The following is a 22,843-nucleotide window of genomic DNA, read 5'->3' as shown; positions in this document are numbered from 1 at the left end:
AAGACAGACCTGGGGGGAATTTACCAAGAAGGCAGGGACTTGAAGACCATCAGAGACTCAAGGTTTCTGTCTCTGATGAAGAACTCAAGGACACAGACTGGCCCTACCTTCAGTCTGGAAGGATTATTCTTGGGAACAAAACACTAGACATATTTCCTAGACTTCCAGGGAATAGAGCTGAGACCTACAGAAGGAAGGAAGCCGAACGGAGGCAGATTTTTGACTCTATAACAGGAAGTAAAAGCTGGTAAGCAGAGCTGTCCCCAGATAGCCAAGTCTCCAGAGTGGAGGTCATGTAATGACAACTCAGTAAAAATGATACCAAGGGACATCAAACACCCATTGAGTGTCACCTTCTGTCTGAACTCTGAGGTGATAGATTCTGTAAGAGGGTCTTGGACTGATCTGTGGCTTCGGGAGCAAAACCTGGACAGAGCGGGATTGTAGACAGCATAGCCATCCTAAAGCCTCCTGCAGACTGATGCCCTGTTCTGTCCCTGAGTCCTGGACATGCCCTGCCCTTTGAAGGGGAACCCTCTGGCTCGGGATCAGAGTCTCTGTCCTTTGATGCCTGGTCTCTGACAAACCTCCAACAGAAGGCAAGATGGCTCCGGCAAATAGTGACACCATCTGTCATCTACCTGGCAGCCACTGATTAGAGATGTCCCCACAGCCAGGCTGGGCACAGGGCCACATTCCAGCCAGCTCGCTCCCAGTGAAGCCCTCTCCCTGGCCCAGAGTGCTACTCCGTTCCAAGCTACCAAGGAACTGCTGTGAGCCGACCAGAGGCCAAGTGGACCGCCGGAGGAGCTGGTGCTATTAAAAATGAGATGATAGAACATTGGCACAAATTAGAACGGGTATGAGCAGGGAGGAAGTAGTATAGGTCGGTTTAAAGTTTGCACTTTGGGCAGGACAGCTGAGATGTGACTCCTACCCATACCCTCTTCCTAATGTGGTCTCCGGAGCGAGCATTTAACCTGTCTGATCCTGGGTTCTCATGTGTAAACTGCGGATAGGGTATGGTGCAGCTTCAGTGGGGGAGTATACAAGAATACCTTGCTCTTAACACTCTCAACAGCACTGCCCCCCTATTTAAATGGTGAGGAGTCCCCCTAGTAACAGGGCTATGTAAGTGTATTTGGGGTGTAATGGTGGGCATAAATGTGGAAGCCAGAGCTGGAGGATCCGTCCTGGAGTCATGAACGTGTGCATCTCTTTGACGCTGCAAGACTTTCTTTCCCAAATCCCTAACGTGGGGAAAAAACGCCTCCCCTTCTGGTCTGCAGAGTCCAGCACAGAATGTGGCACCAGGCTAAGGACCATGCCTTTCCTATCCCAGCTGAAAACAAAGTATCCTAAGAGCAATTGCTGAAGGACTAAGGAAAGTAAGATTTATGCTTTTGTACATGCCCAGGACTCCCCGGGACCTTCATTCTGCAGAACACATGTTAACTCCAAAATGTTTAGGGGCCTTTCTGACACACGGAGAACTAAAAATACCACCCTCTGCTTATGTTAAGCAAAACTGATAAAACTTCAGCCCGGCAGGAATTCAGTCAATTTCCTGACTGGGTTTGGGTAAGCAGGTGATAACAGCCCTCTCCCCTGTGGGCTGTGGAGGGGAAAAGATGTATTGGCAGCCTAGGCCTTGCCGTCTATGGATGTCTCCCTCCCAGATGTTCGATGTTCTGCCTCTATGTAAATACAACTAGGGGCCATCTGAAAAGTCCAGATGTGGGCTTCTCCCCAGACATGGATGCTTTGTTTCTGAGACAAGTCTTCTGCACAAGCCCCACACCCAGCTCGTTCTCCTGGACAGTTTGAACCCTACCCTGCTGGGGCAGGCATCAGTGTCTCTGAACCCAGTTGAAGGTTCCCTCCCTGAGGACTTTGCTGAGTCTTTGTCGGCATTCTCTGCCACATGCACTCCACTTTTCCTGTCCGCTGGTATCATGAAAATGTATCTCTTCGAGCAGGAGGCTCTCTCCACACTGCATGCTTCGTCTCCCACATCTTCTCTCCCCATAGTCTGAACTCCAGGAATAACCTGGCTCCTTTCTGCTCAAGGTCATCCATCCATGTTGTGACCTACAACTGTGTGTTCCCATGCCAGCTGGCAGCTCATTATAATCCTATGTAAGTAGAATGGACTTGAAAATACCAAATTCCACCCTTGCTCTAAGATGTAGCGTGGTTTCACAAAGTTTGGGGTTTAGTTAGTAATGTGTGGGCTAGGCTGGCGGCTCGGTGGTAAGATGATGTGTGTGCGAGTTCAGATGCCCCTCGTGCTGGCCAGGCAGGCACTAGAGGATCCAGGGGCCTCGCTGTCTAGCCAGCCTAGCTGAACCAGTGAGCTGTTTGTTCAGCGAGAGACCCTACCTCAAAATGTGGAGGGGAGAGCAACAGAAGAGGACAAACCATACACACCTCTGCCCTCCACATGCGTGCAAGGGCACACACAAGCACATGAGACATTGATAATGTATGTGGGCCTTGGGCTGTAGCATCAGGTACATTTTTAGTTTATTAGAACAGTTTAGAAGCCATTAATCTGTGCCACTTTTCTCTTCTGATCGCAAAACCCTCAATTGTGCTCACCTTTTCCATGGTGAAGCTTTAGACATGTCCTTGCTTTAGATACCACTTTGGTCCCTGGTGGAAGACCCTGACCTTCTTCTGCTGCTGGCCTATCTCAGCCTGGCCTGGTGGCCCTGGGACACTCTCTCTTGTCTTCCCTCCTGTCTGAATTGCCTGCTGAATAGAGGCTCCTGGGTATCACAAGCTAAGCACACACTTGCCCCAGGCTCGACCTCTGATGCTTCAAATGAAGCTTGAACAGTTAGACAAGACTTCAGCACTTGGAGAGGAGGGAGGATACCATAAGGGAGGCGGAGGGAGACTCCTGTGGTGCCAGCGTGTGCCCCTGCAGTACTGAAATAAGAAAGGAGATTTAGAAATTATGTGCCTGGTGACTCAGTGTGTGGTGCTAGGTGTGCAATGCTTTTCTTGGCTTTTCTGCATTTATTCTATTTCAAATATAGACCCAGACATGAGAGAACCATGTGATCTAGAGTAATTCACTTTTATCCTCCTTGAGCTTTTATTATCTCATCATTAAAACAAGAACAAGAGAAAATAGAAAATAAGAGAATGACACCTAGCTTGCAATGTTGCCATGGGAACTGGGAATAATATGCACACAGTAACCAGGATATGAGGAGGCATTAAGTGAACAGGGGTTTCTTTTGTTTCAGGCAGTCTCATGTAGCCCAGGCTGTGCATCACTTCTCTGTGTAGCCAAGGCTGGCTGACTTTGGGCTCTTGTTCTTCCTGCTTCCCTTTCCCAGATGCTGGAATTGCAAGTGTGTGCCATTGTGCGCAACATAAACCGATTGCATACATGGCTTCTCTTAGCTTCATGTTTCCAGTGGTGGTCATTGAACCCACAGCCTTGCACATGCTAAGCGAGACCTCTCCCCCTGAACTCTAAGTGCAGGCCCCTTTATGTATGTCTCTGTTGGGTCTTTTCCTATCCAAAATGCTATTCTGATCCCCATCTCCGCCCCAGGCCTCCCTATTTCCACACACCTGCTCAAACATTCAGATCCTTCCAAAACTAGCTCCGTATGAAGGGAAACCACACCAAACCAAAGTCAAAACACCAACAATGTGGTAAGAGTGCCTGCTTCAAAAGAATTAAGGGCCTGAGTTCAAATCACTAACACATATACACAAAAGAAGGGATGGCCGTACAACAGCCAGTAACATATTCAGCACTATGAGGTTCTCTGGAGCGTGGTGGTCACCAGCCCTACCTTCAGCCTCCGTGAGAGACCCTGACTCAAAGGAACAAGGTGGAAAACAATGAAGCAGTGCAGCCAGTGTCCACCATTGGCCTCCACAGGCCGGTACAGCACACACACGTCATATATACCACACACACATACATACATACATGAATCCCAAATGCTGAGTGTAGAATCCGAGAGTCCTGGGTTCAAGTCCAAGCCTTGTCCTTTATCCACCATGTAAACTGGAACATCCTGACCTCTGTGGCGAGAAACATGAGTCAGGGTGGGAAGGCTACGCTCTGTACTCCTGTCCCAGCCCCTTTCTCTGGCCACTGATAGACCAAATCAGATACCCATATCAGAGTTTAACAAGAAACGCAGGAATCTGCAGTTCCTAATTTGTCAATTTCCACTGACGGGCTATCTGCTGACACTTTAGCCAGACAGAAAGCTGCCATTGCAAGGCTTCTGGCCCGAGCATCTCTGGAGACAGCAGCACAGTGACCGACTGCTCTGCTGCTCTCCCAGAAAGGGTTTGTTCTCACTGCACCTTTGTGGTGCTGGTGCTGGGGCTGGCGCTAGAGAAGACTCCCAAAGAGTCGTGCTTAGGAGAGACTGGCCGCTGAGCCCGTGCCAAGGACTTGATGACGCCTAGGTGTGGTCAGCATCAGCGTCTTCACACACGGACCACCAGCGTCAGCGGGGGCCACAGTGGCAGCTGCCTCATGGAAACCCACAGCCCGGCCCACTATTTACTCCTTGGATATGTATTCATTTTTCCCCAGAGCACCCTTAAACGTCCCCATCTGCTTACGTTAGCTCGCGGTTTGCATTCTTAAGAATATTTTGCTTAGAAACAAAAACAAAAATAATGGTGATGATGAAGACAGTTATAATGGCATTAATCAAAATTTCTTAATCCCTTATACTGACATAGAGCATTGCAGTTGGCAAAGCATCTAATGGACTATTTATTATCTTAGTTTGAGGAACCTTCCAGAGTCACACAGTTAGGAGGTGGCCAGAGCTCATTCTGCCCTTGAGAGAAGCAATGGCAGCCTCCTGATGACCTTCCTGTCATTTCCAGCTGATTATTTAGCTCCTCTAAACCCTTGCTTCTTCCATAAAATGGAACCAAGTCACAGAGATGGAGACCATGAGAACAGTAGCCCATGCCAGCTGATTGCAAATTGTTCTGGAACTCTGTGCCCTGGGTATAACTTCTTACTTTCTTTCTTTCTTTCTTTCTTTCTTTCTTTCTTTTTTTTTTTTTTTTTTTTTTTTTTGGATTTTCAAGACAGGGTTTCTCCGTAGCTTTTGGTTCCTGTCCTGGAACTAGCTCTTGTAGACCAGGCTGGCCTCGAACTCACAGAGATCCGCTTGCCTCCTCCCGAGTGCTGGGATTAAAGGCGTGCGCCACCACCGCCCAGCTGCCTCTTAAAACCTGAAGTTCAGGAAATGCCATATAAGGGAGCATCAAGTGAGCATCTTCTTGCTTTGTGAGTATGTGATGGAGGGCGTCACATAGCAAAACGGAACGTGGAGGAGGTCCATGCCTAGGCCCCTCTTCCCTCTCCTAGGAAGCCCCCAATCTCTTCTGGAGGCCAACCTCATGACCTGCTCCAAACCTAATCATTTCCCAAATACCATCAACACAACCATGGTGTGAAGGAGGGGCCGGGAGTGGGTGGGAAGAGACACAAAGCCCATTCAAGGCATAGCAGTGGATAAGAAAAATACAAGGTGTGTTGAAGCCATGTGTTCTCTCCGGCTGGTCCTTGACCCATCCATGGATCGCAGAGCCATGCACAGGAGCACCTCCCGCGCCATCTCCCCAGCCTTCTGTCAAGAGCCGCAGGTCGCTGCAGGCTTCCAGGGAGTTCGTTCTCCTATCGTTCCACTCTCAGCCGAGCTCTTCTCGCTCTGCTAAACACCAATTTACGTGTGAACTCTCCCTGACCCCCTATCTGTACAGAAACATAAATATTTACTGAATTGCTATGTTAAGAGGGGAAGGCGGGCTCTCCCCGCCTCTGCTCTGCTTGGGGACGTCCGGGTTGGTAGCTGCGTTCTTGGGAACGGGCATGCAGCTGCGTTCTTCATCTTAAAGCTGTTGTGTTCAGTCAGAAGAGCCACACTGGTGGGGAGCGTTGTCACCCACTAGTTTAGCAGCCGTGGTAACATATATTTCAGTGAGGTGCTCCTGTTTCGATGGTAACTGACATCTAGTTGAGGCCTTTGAAAATGGGGTTTCTGAAGTTAATAGTTAATACATATTGTTAATTGTGTGCCGGGGGCATGTATTTATTTCCCTGAGCAGCCAAGAGGCTTTGCTGGTAAGAAAACTGAAGCATAGATAGGTTAAGTATCTTGCCCTAAAGCCACCTAGCTGGTCAGTGCAGGGATGCAAACCTGCAGTACAGGCTGACCACAACATTCACAGGACACATGTAAGCAGGCACCTCTAGTTTAGTTTTCATATTCAACTAGTTTAGTTGTGAGATATTCAACTAAAGCAAACAGCCGAAAGCTTGCTGGGTCACAGGAACGAAGTTAGTGCCAGACAGTCCTCTAGTCCCTGATTTGCTCAGTGAGCATCTGCAAGCGCCATGAAGGTCAGGCCTGCCCTAAAGAGAAGGTAGACTCCATAACCGCTTATCTGTGTGCCCTGGGAAGGAACGACACGCCCCTTGTGGTGGGGACAGTGCCCCCTGCACAAGGAAGCGAGTGTGGGTCTAGGGATGGAATGAGATGTCTGAATCTAGAAGTTCATTTCGGTCAAGAAGCTAGAACTGGTTCTGGCAGCTAGGCTGTGATGCAGAGAGGGAGTGAGCAGATCGATGGTACAAATTGGGCTTTGGGAATTCAACCAGCACAGCTGAGGAGGGCAAAACCGTCCAACAAACCATGTGCCAAACTCAGTTCTCTAGGTCATAACCCCAGCTCTAGCAGAACTGTGAGACCTTGGGCAGGAGAATCGTCTTCCTAGACTGAGATTTGTGGGTAATCCTACCACCCATATAGGAGGATTGGCACGGCAATCTGACACGTGATCTCTTATCACAGCAGGTAAATTAAGCAGTAAATATTGGCTCACACCACAAATTTATTGTCTACTGCTGGTGCTAATTTGGTGTGATTGTGAGTGTGTTCATACTGCCTGATCGTGATGTCTAAACTTTATCGTGTGTGTGTGTGTGTGTGTTCATATCAGCAGCATTTCCCCCCACTCTGGGGCTGGGGAAGCCACAAGGTTCACCCAGATTAAACCAGAACAGTGCTATGGATCAAAAGTCATTACTGGATCCTAATATCAATTTAAAGAGTTATAATCAGCCTTCCTTTAAAAATTAAAGATCGATGGGTTAGAGAGATGGCTCAGTAGTTAAAAGTGTTTTCTCCTCTTTCAGAGGACCCATGTCAGGTAGCTCACAACCAGCTGTAACTCTAACTCTGGGGAAATGAGACACCCTCTCCCGACCTCTGAAAGTGTGCACACATTCCCCCCACACACACTTTCTTTAAAAAAAACTATTAGATTAACCTGGGAACTATGAGCAAGCTTTAACTTCCATGCAGTAACTATTATAGATTTTCTGCTTCCAGTAACATATTCAATAAATATATTCACTTACCAATGTATGTATGGGATGCATTGCAAGTTGGTTTCTAAACTGAGAATTGCAGTCAGGTAATTCTAAAGACCCCAGGAGAGAAGGGGTGAATGCTCTCTGGTCTTCCCTGTGGCTTTGCTTTTCACACCCTCAGAACTTGGTCTTGGCAGTGAGTGTTGGGAGGCTGAGTATCAAGACAGCAGAACTCCAGGGTTGGAGAGACGGCAGAATACACTTCTGGACTCCCCATGTGGGAATCCAATGCCATCTCCTGGCTTCTGCAGGTACCAGACACACCCTTAGTACACATACATACATTTAGGAAAAGCATTCATACACACAAAATAAAAATAAGTAAATAATTTTTCAAAGATGACAGAATTTAGAGCCTAGATTTGGGCCTTCATCATATGAATTAATTTTTGTGTGTCTTAGGTCAAACCACTGCCCGATTATCAAGCATGTTTTAAGAATCAAGACCCCAAGAAATTGACTCCGTATTGACTGCATCTAGGCACAACTTTGGTCTCTGTAGTAATACCAACTTCGCTTCTCCTGACTCATGTTACGTGCCGAGGTGGGAAGCTGAATGGTTCAGGATCCATGAAAATAGTCACACGTGTGCTTCATGGTTTTTATGCAGCACCAATGAAGTCACAAATGTTTATGCTCTGAACAGCGAAGGAAAATACGTCAGGAAAAGTCTAGAGTAAGCACTCAGGATCCTTAATCCCTCCAAAGACATGGAGCGCTAACTCCAGACCAACTCCTTGCAAAGTGATTGTGGCATTCAGCTTAGGGTATAGGGCTGGTCTTAGTGGGTCCAGAGGGCTTGTTAACAGGGTGGACAGAGTCTCGCACTGGAGTAGAACTAGGAGCTACTCTGAAAGGAAGGAAAGAAGGGAGGAAGGGAGGGAGGAAGGAAAGGAAGGAAGGAAGGAAGGAAAGAAGGAAGGAAGGAAGGAAGGAAGGAAGGAAGGAAGGAAGGAAGCATTGATGGATGCAGGTGCCTGTGACCCGACCACAAGCCGACCTGCTAGTCCTCCTACCAAATCAGGCTTCGTCTTTCCTGCAACATGTTGCTAAATCAAAAATAAAAAAGATTATATCTTTAAATTACGTATTTCAATTCAAAATCCAAAATCCCAGCTCATCTTAAAATTTCAGAAGACATCTTCCACCCCCTACAAACAGCAGTGGCGCCGTTGGCAGGCACTAAATGCCACTCTGGCTGGCAGAGTCTCGTCCAGCACTAAGACCCTCAGTTGTGTTCCGTTTATCACAGAGCCTCCTGCGCTGCCATTTTTTCTAGCCAAACAGTGAAGAAGGAAATGCTTTTCACACCCATGTTGTTGTGACGAGTGGAACAGAACTGAGGAGGTCATAGGCTTCCAGAAAGGCACGGCGTCTGGTCAATCCTGTACTGAACTCCTGGCCCATTCCGGGGTGGGGAGTGCCCCAGACTAAAGAAAGACTCTGGAAGGAAAAATGAAGATGCCATTCAGCTAAAAGCTCTTAGGCCTTCAGAATAGAGCAATAAATCCGCTGCCATTCTGACCTGGGTGAGCGGAATCTCGGCGTAGTATTAATGTGTAGCCAGAATGGCCAGTCATTGAAAAAAAAAACATGGATAGCAACAAATGCTGGTGAGGATACGGACAGGCAAAACCCCTGTAAACTCCTGCTGTGGAAGTCAAGGCAGCCACAGTTTAAATCAGTGTGGAGACTGCTACTGGAGACAGTAACGATGTCTGCAGACCTACAGTGACTTAGTGAGATTGTTGAAGAAATAAGTCCCAGCCTGGCTATGGTCCATCATCTCTCAGATACACCAAGAGCCCCTAAGTTCACAGTCAGGCCCTCTCTCAGATGAGAAGTCGCAAGGGTTCTTCTGCCTCCAACCATCACTGGGCGCCAGCACCCTCCGGTCTTTGCTGGTAGCCCCATTGATCTCCATCCCTAGCGGAAAGCATGGGGTATCCTCAGTTAGGTAGTCCCAGCAACAGAAAGAGAAAGGATTGTCCGTGAGAGGTGCCCTATGATGCTGGCTGCAAGGTAGCGATAAAGCCTGCCCACACCTCAGCAGCCTGGTCCTTGACTCGCTTTGCTCCAAGAGTTCTTCGGGTCCAGGGCAGACTGGCATTGCCTCTCCCAACCCAAATCTGAGGCTCAGCATTTCTTTGCTTTTCCCCACTGCAGACCGCTCGGCCCTGAGTGCGGCAAGGGCCCAATTCGTGGATGTGGAAGAGCGTGGGCCGGAGGCCATGGACGTGAAGGAGAGGAAGCCCTACCGCTCGCTGACCCGGCGCCGCGATGCTGAGCGCCGCTACACCAGCTCGTCAGCAGACAGCGAGGAGGGCAAGGCCCCGCAGAAGTCCTACAGTTCCAGTGAGACCCTGAAAGCCTATGACCAAGATGCCCGCCTAGCCTATGGCAGCCGCGTCAAGGACATGGTACCACAAGAGGCCGAGGAGTTCTGCCACACAGGTGAGTGCACATCGTAGTGGGGACTGAATCCAGCAGGTGAGCTGGACAGGGAAGAGGTGACTCTAGAGAAATCCAAGTTCCTGTTGTTTGTGGCCCTGGATCTGCTGAGAGTCTACCCTGCAGTTCATGCTGGGACAGACATGTTTTCTGGGTCAGCTGCCTTGCTCAGAGTGCTGGCTGGAGGCTGGTCTCGGGTACCAGCCTGGAATCAAGCTCTTCTGCTACCCCTGGTCCCTGTTAGCTGGCCTTGAGCAGTCTCCCTGCTGCGGTGACTGGTGAGGGGGACAGGGGGGTGGACACCTTTAAGTTGTAAGCAGTGATAACAGAGGTAGGTGTTAGATAAACACCAGTGCTTAGTTTGAGGGTTTATCCATTCAAGGAGCATATCTTAGCACCTTCTCAGTGTGAGCTGCGTGACCTTGAGAGATCACTGCTCCTGGGATGATTACACTGGAACGCTTAGCAACTGGGAGATATCCTGCTGTTAGCCCCGCCCCCATTTCTTCCATCCAGTCCTCAGCCAAGTCTAGCCACTCTTTCCCAGAATACCTCTCAGTCAGCCCCTTGTCTGCTTCCCCTCTGCCACTGCCCAGTCCTGGACATGGTTATATGTCCTGGAAGCTTGACCTCGATGACCGTCAACCCGGAGCTCCCCATTCAGGCATAAGCCTCAGTGAAGCCTGAGGTGACTCCCAATGCTAGGAGTTCTTCCTCGGTTTCCCCCCTCAGCTCCCTAGAATTTTTTTGTCTCCGGCCTCTCCACCCCGCCCACGGCCTGGCCCATCTGAACGGTGGCTGCATCCTGCAACCCTGATTGCTTCCTACTGCAGTGTCTCCAAGGAGCTTGCTGTTCCGCTCCAGGCCTCTGTGAGTCCTGGCAGGTGACCCCATTCCCACACAATGATGGCAGCCTATGGGATTCTGCCCTGTACTCCTCCCCTCCACAGACAGCATCAGCCACACATGATTTAGACATGTGCTATGTAATTTAGACATGTTTTAGCAATGCTGTTTAATCCTCACAGCAACACTAGATTGAATCGTGTATCCAAGATCAAACAAGAAAGAGGAGTGCGTGCGCACACACGTATCTATGGCCTCATTCCCACTCCCCGTGGGCCTGGGTCCACACGAAATCTGCCCCACTAGCAAGGCTGCCTCTCAGGCTTGAAAACTGTCGGCTCCACAGCTTTTCCCTGGGTCGTGATGAAGAGCTTCTGCCCTGGCATCCGACAGATCCGGATGGGAATCTGGCTCTGCATTGGTTTCAGCCCTTGGCATCCTCACCTGTGCAGAGGGATAATGGCACCTGATGGTAGGGTGCGCGTGAGAGTTAGTGAGGACCGTAAACAATATCCTTGCCACCAGAGCCTGGCATGGAACTTCAAGAAAGAGGTCAAAGGTCACAAAACAGACCACGTGGTGAAATGACTCTCCCACCTCACGGAGGGGTCCAGTTGGCTCACTGGGATCCCTAACTCTCGGACTTGGCCCTTACCTTGCAACCCTTCTCTATCCAGATGCCTCTGCTCATCAGTATGAATGCCAAATCTGTCAGCTTAAAAGGGAACAGAAGGCAAGCCCTACGGAAATCAATGCGGCTTAGGTTGTTTACGGCAAATAAATTTGAGTTTTCACTAAGCAGAGCAGCCATTCTTTATGAGTGGCCTCTCTTGAGAGGGTTAACCCAGCGAGCGCAGCTATGGCTGGGTGGAGAGCAGGAGAGGGCGAGAGTGCACACACCAGCCAGGACACGGAATCTGCAGAGACCTGCGAAGGACCTGGGGACTGGGCGCCAATGTGCACGTCATCATTTGTTCTTAGAAGGAGAAAAACGTAGAGAGAGGAGTGGAGTATGGCACACAGGAGTGAGGTTCAAAGTATGTAACCTTTGGTCAGGCCAATACCCCAGCCGATCCCAACATTTGACTGGCCGCTGAGCAGAACCCGGAGGTCTCTGAGGTCCAGGGCCTGCTGACATGAAGTTAATTGTCTGGCATTGGGATCTAGGGGGTAATGGATAGGGGTGGAAGAGAAGCGGCTGGAACAGTCAGGGCAGAGAGTAAGGGGAAACTAGCGGCTTCAGATAGCGGCTGACATTATTTACCCACTAGCATAGAAGGGTTTTACGACTTTGCCCTCAAATCATGGCTGTGCCAGCCTCTGAACTATTTCCCATTCCAAATTCCTCTGGCCTGTCCGGGAAAGAACTCTTGGTTCCAGAGATATATGTAGGGCTCACCCAAGAAGTTTCTGCCCCAGTCTGGACTTACTGGCAAGTTCTATTTGAGAGGGGAGACAGAAACCTTCGATGCAATTTAACAGACGTATTAAACTGAGTGCCTTCACTATACTGGGTTTGTCTGGAGACACATAAATTTAGAAATAAACAAGACATATAGCATCTGCCTGCGTAGAAACCACCTTCAGCAAAAGTGGCAGACAATGGCACCATCTAACATCACCGAGGCAGGGCATCTCCCAGAGGGAGCTGAGAGAAGAGACAGCGAACTCTGCACACATGTAGGTAGGTAACACGGAGTTTCCACGGAGGAAGGCAGCAGCTTGAATCAACTTTGATGCACAGCACTTGGCAGGGAAAGGAGGGGCAGGAGCCCTGCACGCGGAGAGGGGGCTGGGGCTGTACAGTGAGTTTGCAGTACAGCAGGAAACCCAGCAGTAAGGGGCTTCTGGTGTGGAAAACTCTCCCAGCCCCTTCACCGTAATTACCTTGTCTCCCCTCAGGCACCAACTTCACCCTGCGTGAGCTGGGGCTCGGGGAGATGACACCCCCTCATGGGACCCTCTACCGGACAGACATCGGCCTCCCGCACTGCGGCTATTCCATGGGGGCCAGCTCCGAGGCGGACCTGGAAGCCGACACTGTACTGTCCCCTGAGCACCCCGTGCGCCTGTGGGGTCGGAGCACGCGGTCAGGGCGCAGCTCCTGCCTGTCCAGCCGGGCCAACTCCAACCTCACGCTCACGGACACGGAGCACGAGAACACGGAGACCGGTGAGTGCCTCACCTGGCCTGTCGGTTTACGGGGATGTCCACACTGTGGTTTGAATTATAATATTGATTTCTTGCTCTCTCCCTGGGGCTCTGGGGAAGCTGATGAAAAATGGCTTTGCCTTCAGTGGGCAAGAGTCAGAGCCTTCTGTAATGTCGCATGAAAGGCCCACCCATCAGTGATGTTTCAGAGACGACTCACTGCACTTTGAGTCCGGACTAGGGCAAGGCTAAAGCACTGGGTTATTACTCACAAGGTAAGGGAGCAGAGGGCTGCCGGTGCCGGTGACCCATCCCCTGGAGAGCTGGTTCCCTGTGAACTGTGCAGTGCTCAGCTCTGCTCCCGTGCACTCTAGCATCCAGTTGTCCCTCCCCCACCATTTCTAGGCCATCTCCAGGGCCACTGTCCCGTTCCGCTGTCCTTTGTTGCTCAGAAGAAGGGTCTACAGACTAAGTCTGTCATGTAGGAGCAACTTGGCCTTTGGGGTGTCAAGGAGATAGAGGTCAAAGGCTCCAAAGTTTCCAGTAGGAGGAATAAGTTTATATGATGAATGTGTGGAATTGCCCAGTAACCCAAAAGCTTGGAGTCAGGAAATCATAGTTTTCCCAAACTGGGTCTATTTGAATAGACATTCCTAGCTGAAGATTTCTACTCCCCAGATCTGAAATCTAAAAATTTCCTATTCCAACACGGTGTTCAGAATTTCAGATTTCAGAGTTTCTGCTTTTAAGACGAAGGGTCTTCAACCTACTGTGAGTATTTGAAACTCACTAAAGGTGTAGGTTACCAGGGTCCCTCCTCCCTCAGAATGGAAGGTGGTAGACCCACAGTCAGCTGGATTTAATCCTTCCACTGCATGTGCGTACATCTATGGAAACATCGCACGATAACCTGTCAATGTATGCAATCGCCGTTCGTCAGTTAAGAGTTGAGAAAGTAAAAATAAGTTTTGAGGTGGAAAGGGGACCTTGCTCCACGCCTGCCTGTCGTGAGGAGCTGACTCCAGGCTGTTCCATCCTCCGACGCCCCGGGGTGCTATGGTTTTAGGAAAGGGGCAAGTAGTTTGCACATGTTTTTATGTCCGAGGGATGGGAGCTCAGCTTTGGAATCATCCTCTCCCCTCAGATCTTGTTGGTGGGGCCCTGAGGAACTCAGAGTCTGCCTTGGTCACTGTCAGAGCCCAGAACAGCCCCATCTGGGGAGGCTGTTGTTTCTGAGAAGCTCGGTCAGGGATCTGGGCTCTTACTCTTAACTCCTATAACAGACACAATGCAACATGGGATGTTGTAATAAAACAAACTGATGGAGGAATGAGAAGAGCCAGACAGGTGCCAGCGCCCCCTACTGGCTGCCAGCTCTAAATGCAAAATCCTGGATTCCCAGCCAGCATCTGGGTCAGGATGAGGGCTTAGCCCATTTAGTCCATAACAAGACAGCTCCAGCTGAGCTGCGGAAGATCAAAGCCCAGATTAGAGATCAGACAGCTGACCACGAGAGCCAGAACCAGGTAGAGGATTTCATCCCCCTTAAAGAGCCAGCAGTAGCAGGATTCCAGATGCCTCTTCTGCCATCTGGGCCAGTGGCATCCTTCCTAGGAGTGGGGGAGGAGAGGCAGGGGAGGGTCCCGTGGCCTCACCCCTGTGGATCTTCCCTCCCACCATGGATAGCTTGTACCATTCATTTCCCACGAAGGCCCAGGCTGAGCTGGCAGCCCCGTCACTCCCTAACCCGTGGAACCACAGCACTTTTTTAAACAGCGCTCGGGGAAAATGAGGTCTGGTTGGGGGAACAGGAAGTCTTCCGTCGCTGGTTTGGAGAATGGTTGAGCTGTATCCCCTCTCTCGTCCCCTCTCTTGTCTCCTGTCTTGTCTCCTCCTCACATTCCTCATCTACAGTTTAGTGAAATCAGCGGTTCTCATTTCCTAAGCTCTCAAATTAGGAGAAGGGGCGCGTTTAGTGATCATGAGGAAACAGGAGATCCTCTTGTGCAGGACTGCTCTGAGCCTTTAAAATATTAACATACATGCTGCTGGCTAAATGACCAGCATTTGTAGGTTGCCCACGTCGTAGCCTTCAACCGCAGAACCCAGCTCATCTGGGAGGGGGTGGTGTTCTGATAGCTGCTTCTTATACCAGCTGGGCTAAATGACGTCCAGGACTTGTAGGCGTGGGATTCTGACTGACGGCGGCATGCTGGAGACAGGCCTGAAAGGATTAGGGGCACGGAGTTAATCACCACACCTGATTATCAACGTCTGAGCATGGCTGACAGCGTACTCCAGCCACGGGAGCTCACTGACTCTTCAACTCTTGGAAGTCAGTTTCTTTACAACCATTGTACAGAAACAAGGAAGTGTAGCCACAGAGGCCACAAAGTCTGTCCGGCTCACGGGCTGGCTAGATGGAATTAGAACTCGGGCCTTTTAACTGATCTGAACTTGTAACTTCATCAGCTTTAGTTATCCTGTTGAATTCTCTGAGTAGAAAAATGCTGGGGTTGGGTGTTCTTTTGAAGGCTTCTTGCTATGGCGATAGAGGATCATTTTCTGTAAAGTCATGACAGCATAAGACACACACCGCCCACTTTATTGTATATTCGCGAGAGCTGGATTAAGCCTCTGTTGGGGGGAATAATGACATGCGCCATGAACCAGCAGACAGCGGGACCAGGAGGTTGGTGGCTGGTTCCCCAGCGTAGGCATGGCTCCCTTCCCCTACTTCCATCTCAACTCGGACCACAGAGCTAAGGCAGCTGTACTCAGAAAAAATGAAGAGGCAGAGGAGAGGGAGGGGAGTGCAACAAAAGACCCTGATTTCTGCATCCCTTTCAGGCATGGCTTCCCAGAGCAGGCACCCACAGTTTTCCATCCTCTGGAACCCTGACTCCTTGGCAAGTTGTGCTAATGGCTGTTTTATACTCTGATCGGAATCGTGATACCAGTCATCAGATTGCCTTGCTATAATTCATTGATTAGGTCTATATTACTCTTGCTCAGCTGGGGAAACTGAGGCTCAGAGAAGTAAAGAGCACCATGCTGTCTGCCTCGCTGAACTGAGGGCATGCCCTGTCAAGAGCGTCTGCTCTTCCCAGACTCCCCTCTTCCCCTTGCCCTTCCCATGGAACCTCCCACCATCCCATCCTCTGTTCCTCCACCTCCAACCCCTCTAGACCTGGCTCTCTCCGTTTCCTCTGAGGAGGGCTTGGATCTCATCAGAGAAGGAGGGTTCCATGCACTGGGTGTGTTAGTTATTCATCCCAGGGAGGCCACCGCTCAGGAATAAAGGAAATCCAAGAGTCCCAGTGCATGTATGGGGTGGCCTCTAACTGTCACGACACGGCAATGGCATTCCCACCTGCCAGATGGGACAACAAACATACCAAAAATCAAAGTCAGCTAACACAACAGTCACCATCAGCACGCTGGCAAAGCTTTGATTGGACTGTGGGTCTCTCTGGTCCCTCACTTGCATCCCTCTGAGTCATAAGGAGGCCAGGGTCTCTCACTTGAGAACATCGGCAGTGTGCATCCAAGCTCTCAGAGGGACCTCCTGATAGATGTAAAGGGCAGAGCATAACCCCCGTGACCTCCAGTCACACAAGCGTGCACTCCACTTCCACACCTGGCCTTGCGTCAGATAACAGTAATGGTCAACAGTATTGACAGCGGTGGGCGCTTCCGATGAGGTCACAGGGCTGCTGTGTGCAGCTGTCATCAGTAATAACTTTTGTAGGGTCCATTAAGGCCAATTTCTGTCCCTGAAAGTTAACGTCAGCAGCTTTTATGTCACTGCTTAACTTTCGAAATAAATACAAAATTGACTGGGTGATGGAGACACAAGCCCGTCCCTCCTCACGACCATCAGCCAGAGAGAGAGCCTTCAGGTCCCTCCTCCTAGTGCGGTCAGTAAGCCGCAGGCAGTAAGGAGAATCTAGAATGACAGACACCCAGTAGGCATTCGATAAATGTTTTTCAGAAGGTAGAGGACGTGATTGGGGCTCCATCCCCAGCACTGAGGCAGAAGAACAAAAATCTCTCTGTGGATTCATGTGGAATGTGTGGTTGCTGAGTGTCTCCGGCATGGCAGGCTTTCTTCTAGAAGGGGAACGCAGAGCAGTAGGGGGCGGGGTGGGAAGTTAGTCCCCTGTGGTCCTGTATGAGAGCAGAGGTGTCCAGCATTGGAAAGAACTGACTGCCCCCGAGGAGACCGGACCTCCTCGGGGTGAGGTCCGGTGCACCAAGTCCCAGTTACGAGACCTTGAACAAATTGGTTCACCTCTCCGAGCCACAGGGCCTGGATTTTAAGAGCAACACATTGGTGGTCGTCAGAGACAGGGAAGAAGATCCTGACGGTGATTGTTACGGGCTACAGAGTTCCAGTTTGGAGGGTGAGGCAGTTCTGGAGATAAATCAAGTGAAAGTTATACCACTTATTCACTTTAAAAGCCCCGATATTAGGTTTAATTATCATAGTTAAAAACTATAAAATCTGGGGATTGGGGAGATAGCTCAGTCAGTAAAATGCTCCCCGCGTAAGAATGAGAACCTGACTTCTATCCTCAGAAGCAGTATTTAAAAAGAATAGATGGCCAGGAGAAATGGTAACCTTGTGATCCTGATACTGGGGTTATGGAGACAGGTGGGTCCCGGGTCTCACTGGCTAGCCAGTATAATCTAATTGATAAGCTCCAGACCAATGATAGACCCTATCTTTAATAATAACAACAACCGTAATAATTAGGTAAACAGTGCCTGAGAACCCATACCCACTGTTGAACTCTGACCTCCACGTGGGCACACATACCCCTAAACTCCTCTGGGCATACACAAATATGCATGTACAAGCACACAGACAAATAAAAATAATGAAACATAAAAATCCATGCCATCTTTCAGGCATTGCCAGCCTATACACCACCTGGGAAGCCCCTGTTCTCTGAGACCTGAGGCATCTGAAGGTGGTATTTGCTTAAGGGTCCAGAGGAAGGAGCCACTCACTTCCCCCTGAGTGTGCAAAGGGCAAGGTCCTCCTCCCCACTCGTGTTTATACCTGGGTCTCGGGGCCTGGAAAGAGCTGACTGTGCACTAGAGAGATGTGCCCAGGAGAGACCACTGCAGGACCCAGACCAGGAGGCATGAAGAATGCCTGGGTGGCCTCTGCTTTCATCCCAGGAGCCAACTTAAAAATTCACTTAGAAAAGAAAATGAAGAAGAAGTCGGTTTACCCCTCCCCTATGATTCCGTAGACCCACATCAAAGGGGAAAGTGTGGGTTAAGCTAATGAGGTATCAAGTCCACTGAGCAGCCTTCTCCAGGGCTTATGGAGAGAGAGCTCCTTCCCAAGTTTGCTGGGCTTGTCCCCCACACCCTCACCTCTGGGTCCAGACCCTTGAGATCAGTCATTCCTGCCAAGATCTAGATGAAAACTGACCAGTAAGTCTGAAATGTTCTGAGTGCTGCCTCTCAACCTCCTGTCCAAAGAGACAGCGTCTTCCAGGGCAGGGAGTTGAGCCAGACAGCTGGGCTAAAGACTGAACCCCCCTGCTGAGTGCCTTCCTGTTTCTGGAGCCAGCCCACACTCCCTCCTGAACAGACCAGAGTCTGTCTCCCATGGGACAGTTAGCCGTGTGACTCCCGAGCACACCAGGATCCCCCCAAGTTCTAAAGAGGACTGGAAAGGACCTGGCATGAGCCAGAGAATTTAGGAATTGAGTTAGAAGACACGTCCCCCCCCCATTTTCTAGGCAAGCACACTGATCTGGACATCAGTGGCGTGTTGAAGGGGACAGAGTCAAGACTTAAACCCAGCTATGCCCCACTCTGCAACCACTGTGTGTGCTGCTTCGTGTGCTCCACGTTTTGGAGCATAAATTTCCTTGTCCGTGTTAGAAGCATAGCCTCTCCATTATGAAGAGGATATGGAAATCACCCGGGGCCACTTTTAAACTTTGTCACGCTAGAGAAAAGTTGAAAAGTCCAGTCAGAAAGCATCCAGGAAGACTCCATGAAGGAGGTGCCAGGCTCAGGATCTGCGGATGGGGCGGGATTTAACAGGTAAAGAAATGGAAGGAAGGGCTTTCTGTGCAGACAGACAGCAAAGGTGTCCCCAGAGACTGGTCCGAGCAGGCATGTGTGAGCATGTTTTAAGGGGGATATGGGGTGGAGTTGTGAAGCCATACGACCGAACCCAGCACTGTTCTGAGTCATCTGGAGAACACAGGGACCATACTTTCAAATGAGTGAGTTTACTAAGCCTGCAACAAACAAAAGTAAAAGGACAGATAGCAAGTAACAGGTAGATAACAAGACATCATCACAGATGGATTTAATATCCCGCAGAGACAACCGAATAGCATGACTGAGAGAGAGAGAGAGAGAGAGAGAGAGAGAGAGAGAGAGAGAGAGAGAGAGAGGACAAACATAAGTAATGTCATCAAACCGGGCTCAGACATCCAGCAGAAGCTGACTGGGGGAAGAATTGGTGATGCTGTAGTCCCACCTGAGAGCCTCTCCATCAGGAAGCTCCTGGCTTCTTATCACACCTGCGCATAGTTTTACATCATAGAACAAACAATAGCAATGTCTTTGGGGAGTGATTTGCCTTCTAGACGTTCTCAAGGACACAATGTTTTTAATATCCTCAGGTTTTTACTGTTTTTCCCCGTGCCCTTGTTCCGGAGCCACTGAGTAACCTGACCCAGGACAGGGTTTTGGAGGACACTTGATATAAACATGCTTGAGTCTGGGGCAAAGGAGAACCGTTTTGATACCACAGTCCACTCTTGGCAAGGCTAGACATCTCAGGACAATTCACCACAATAATAGATGCAATTTCCTGAGCACTTACTACTATATTCTAGGGGATGGTTTTAAGTACAGAGATTCTGTAAACCGTCAAAACCAGTGAAGCTACTTTGAATGGGGGAATTGAGGATGACCAGTTGAAAACCTAAACTGTATGGGCTGCTTCAAGATAGTAAGTACTGTGTGAACAGGTCCCAGGGTGAGTGAAAGGGGTTATGATTTTAAATATGAAGACCAGAGAAAGCTTCTTAGAGACATGACTTTGGAACTTTGTCATGGATAACAGGAGTTCTGAGGTCCTGGACTAAATGCCAGCTGAGGGGATGGCTAGAGACCTTGGTGTAGGATGTAAATGGCTTTTTGAAGGGGGCCTTTGAGTAGACCAGTAGAGGAGGCCAAAGCGATGGCCTGGGGTGGAGGGTGTGCAGGCTGTTGCTAGGAGACCCTCTGAAGAGTCTGGCTGAGGTCTACAGTGCGTGAGCGGGATGATTTTGGATAATGTGTAAAGAATAAACCCCCACAGGCAAAGATTGATGCTATAGCAAAAAAAAATCCAGGCAAGAAAACATAAGGCAGGGGACTCTGACAGTGCAGGCAGGTCTTTTAAGTTGCCTCTATGCTGAACGTCTCTACCCTGCTCCCCCAAGATCTTACTGGCATCAAGGACTATCCCACCCCTTTGCTCCTAGTCCTGGACCAGCCTGGATTCCCAGTACTCTGGGGCAGCAGAATATCTGTTTAATCCTGTTCTCACACACCTACTTGGGCACAGTTGCTGGATTCTGTAGCCACTGGCCCACCCAATGCCCCTTCTCTATCTCCATGTTCATGGCTTTGATCTTGAACCACATCCATCCCCAGCCACTTCTCATCCCAGCTCTTCATTCTGCTGCTCATCATCTCATTTTCGGATACCGCTGCCTCCCTCCCAACCCTGGCCTCGCGATCTCTTCCTCATGAGAGACATGTGGTTCTGGCTTCTTTTGCTAAAATCCTGACTTTAGCCACGGTTGCCACCCTTCCTCTGCTCAGCGGCCTCAGACAGCATGACCAGGGGTCTCTCCTCCTCAGTGGTCCCTCTGCTGTGGTTTAAAGGCCACGAGCAATGCCGTTCTTGGGAGTTCCCTCTCAGAGGACTTCAGGAAGTCCTGGCCTGGAACTGGTGTTCCCACCTGTGAGCTTGGTCAGTGGTGCCAATCAGGCTGGGCCTGTTTCTGCACTGGGGAAGAAGAAGGGAATGGAGAGAGTCAGACCTTGCTAAATGAAAACGGATTGCTTTCTTGAAACTCTGTTCAAACCCAGTGGGTGTGCAGAGAGGTGCAGCAAACAAGAATTTTGCTTTTAATTTGTGACAACGTGACTTTCAATTCCCATGGAAGTAGCGCAATGACCGATTCTTTCTGGAGATATTTAAGGGACATTTTCCTCCTCAGGTGAGCTCAGCCTTGGCCAGGGCAAGTGGGTTCCTAAACCTCTTTAAACTCATCTCGCTCACTCCCACCAATGGCAGAAGAGAGGCTTCTGCTGAGAGTGCAGTGCAGTGTAGCATCCAGGGACAAACCTGTTTTCAGAACGAGGCTGTCGCCAGCCCTAATGTGACCCCAGAGCAGTTATTTCTCTTCTCTGCGCGCCGGTCACCAGTGCGGTAACATGGAAAGACAATGGGTTTGGGGTTTACACTCAGAATCTTAGCCACACAGCAACTGAAGAATTTTATGCAAGTTACTAAAGTTGAGTGAGCCTCAGTTTCCCCATCCGCAGCTTAGGGATAAGTGCCTATTACCAAAAGATGTGGAGAGAGCTGAAAAGGCAAAAGGAAGCTACATATGAAGGGAGCAGGATGCTGTTTTTCAGTCAGGGGTTGGTAATCAATGGTAACATAAACTCCATGACTCAGAATCTTTATTAAAGTAATAAAGGAGCTAGGGAGAGTCAGGGGAGAAGACAGCACGGAGCCAAACGGATGCTGACTACAAGGACACTTGACACAAAGCATGTGTAGTCACCATGTAAAACACACCTCTGGTTATCTATTTCCATTTATTTTTCTGTAAGTTTAAGTGGCTGGCGAGATGGCTCGGCAGGAGAAGTAGTTGCCTTGTTAGTGTGACCGCCGAAGGTTGATCCCTTAAACCCACGGTGGAAGGAGAAAGTCGGTTCCTACACGTTACCATCTGACCTCCACATGTGTGTGGTAGCATGTGTTCTCTGTGATTGCGTTGTACTCGTGTCTCTCTCGTCTCTCTCTCTCTCTCTCTCTCTCTCTCTCACACACACACACACACACACACACACACGAGTAAAAAAGAATTTTTTTTAAAGATTTAAAGAAAGTGCCCGGCACCTGGATCCTGTGTTAATTCCCTTACTTTTAAAGAATGTTTAACTCAAAAATTCCATGATTCATTTCATCATGGGTTTGACCCAAAACTATTAGCCCTACTATTTCTCAGGACCCCCGTCTGAGACATAGAGGCAGAGTTTATAGCTCTGGGGTCTGTTGGGCTGACTCAAAGACTCAGAGCTTGTATGATAGCACCAGACCCCCTGACCTGTGGAGCCTGCCCCCCCTTCTTTCTCTCCCTCCTGTGTGAATGAATGACTAATAAAATAAATCCAAGGGCAGCTATGGGTGGCAAGAAAAACATCCTCAAGCAGGAAGTGCTGCCCTGGGAACACCTGGAGCCGCATGAGTCATAAGGCAGCTTCACTCAGCCATCTGGACCGCTCTGCTCAATACAGCAGTGATGCAGGACCTTGGGGCATGTATTTAAGGATACCACATGTAGCTAGTGAGCATGGCTAGTGAGTTCAGCATCTCCCAGATCTTACCACAATCAGATTTCACGCTGATCACCCAGGTAGATGGGCCACCATGTAGAAACAACTTTCTTTCCTTTGACCTCATTATGGGGGGACGCATGGGGTAGGCTAAAGGTGAAGGGGGCCCAAGGGGCTCATATGGGCTTGATACATGAAGTTTGATGTGGGGAGGATGACGCCAGTTACCCCTAGGATCTCTGGAGCCAGGCTCAGGGGAAACCCAGGAGAAACTTCCTGCAGTGATTTAGAGAAACCTAGGCCCTCCCCCAAACTCTTCCCACAGTGACAAGGCCAGCTGTCTCTGATAAG

General features: G+C 49.7%; 1 protein-coding gene across 1 annotated transcript in view; it reads left to right on the top strand.

Annotated features, from left to right (window-relative positions):
- Tenm4 (teneurin transmembrane protein 4) overlaps positions 1-22,843 on the top strand; it is a 664,092-nt gene that overhangs the window by 316,551 nt on the left and 324,698 nt on the right. Inside the window, 2 exon segments of the mRNA XM_057756666.1 lie at positions 9,608-9,895; positions 12,641-12,910. Coding sequence (XP_057612649.1) covers positions 9,608-9,895; positions 12,641-12,910 — 558 coding nt within the window.

Source organism: Chionomys nivalis, chromosome 23, assembly GCF_950005125.1.
Source record: "Chionomys nivalis chromosome 23, mChiNiv1.1, whole genome shotgun sequence".
Taxonomy (NCBI): Eukaryota; Metazoa; Chordata; class Mammalia; order Rodentia; family Cricetidae; genus Chionomys; species Chionomys nivalis.
Note: the sequence above shows the minus strand (reverse complement) of the source record. Positions and strands in the feature narration are given on the sequence as shown.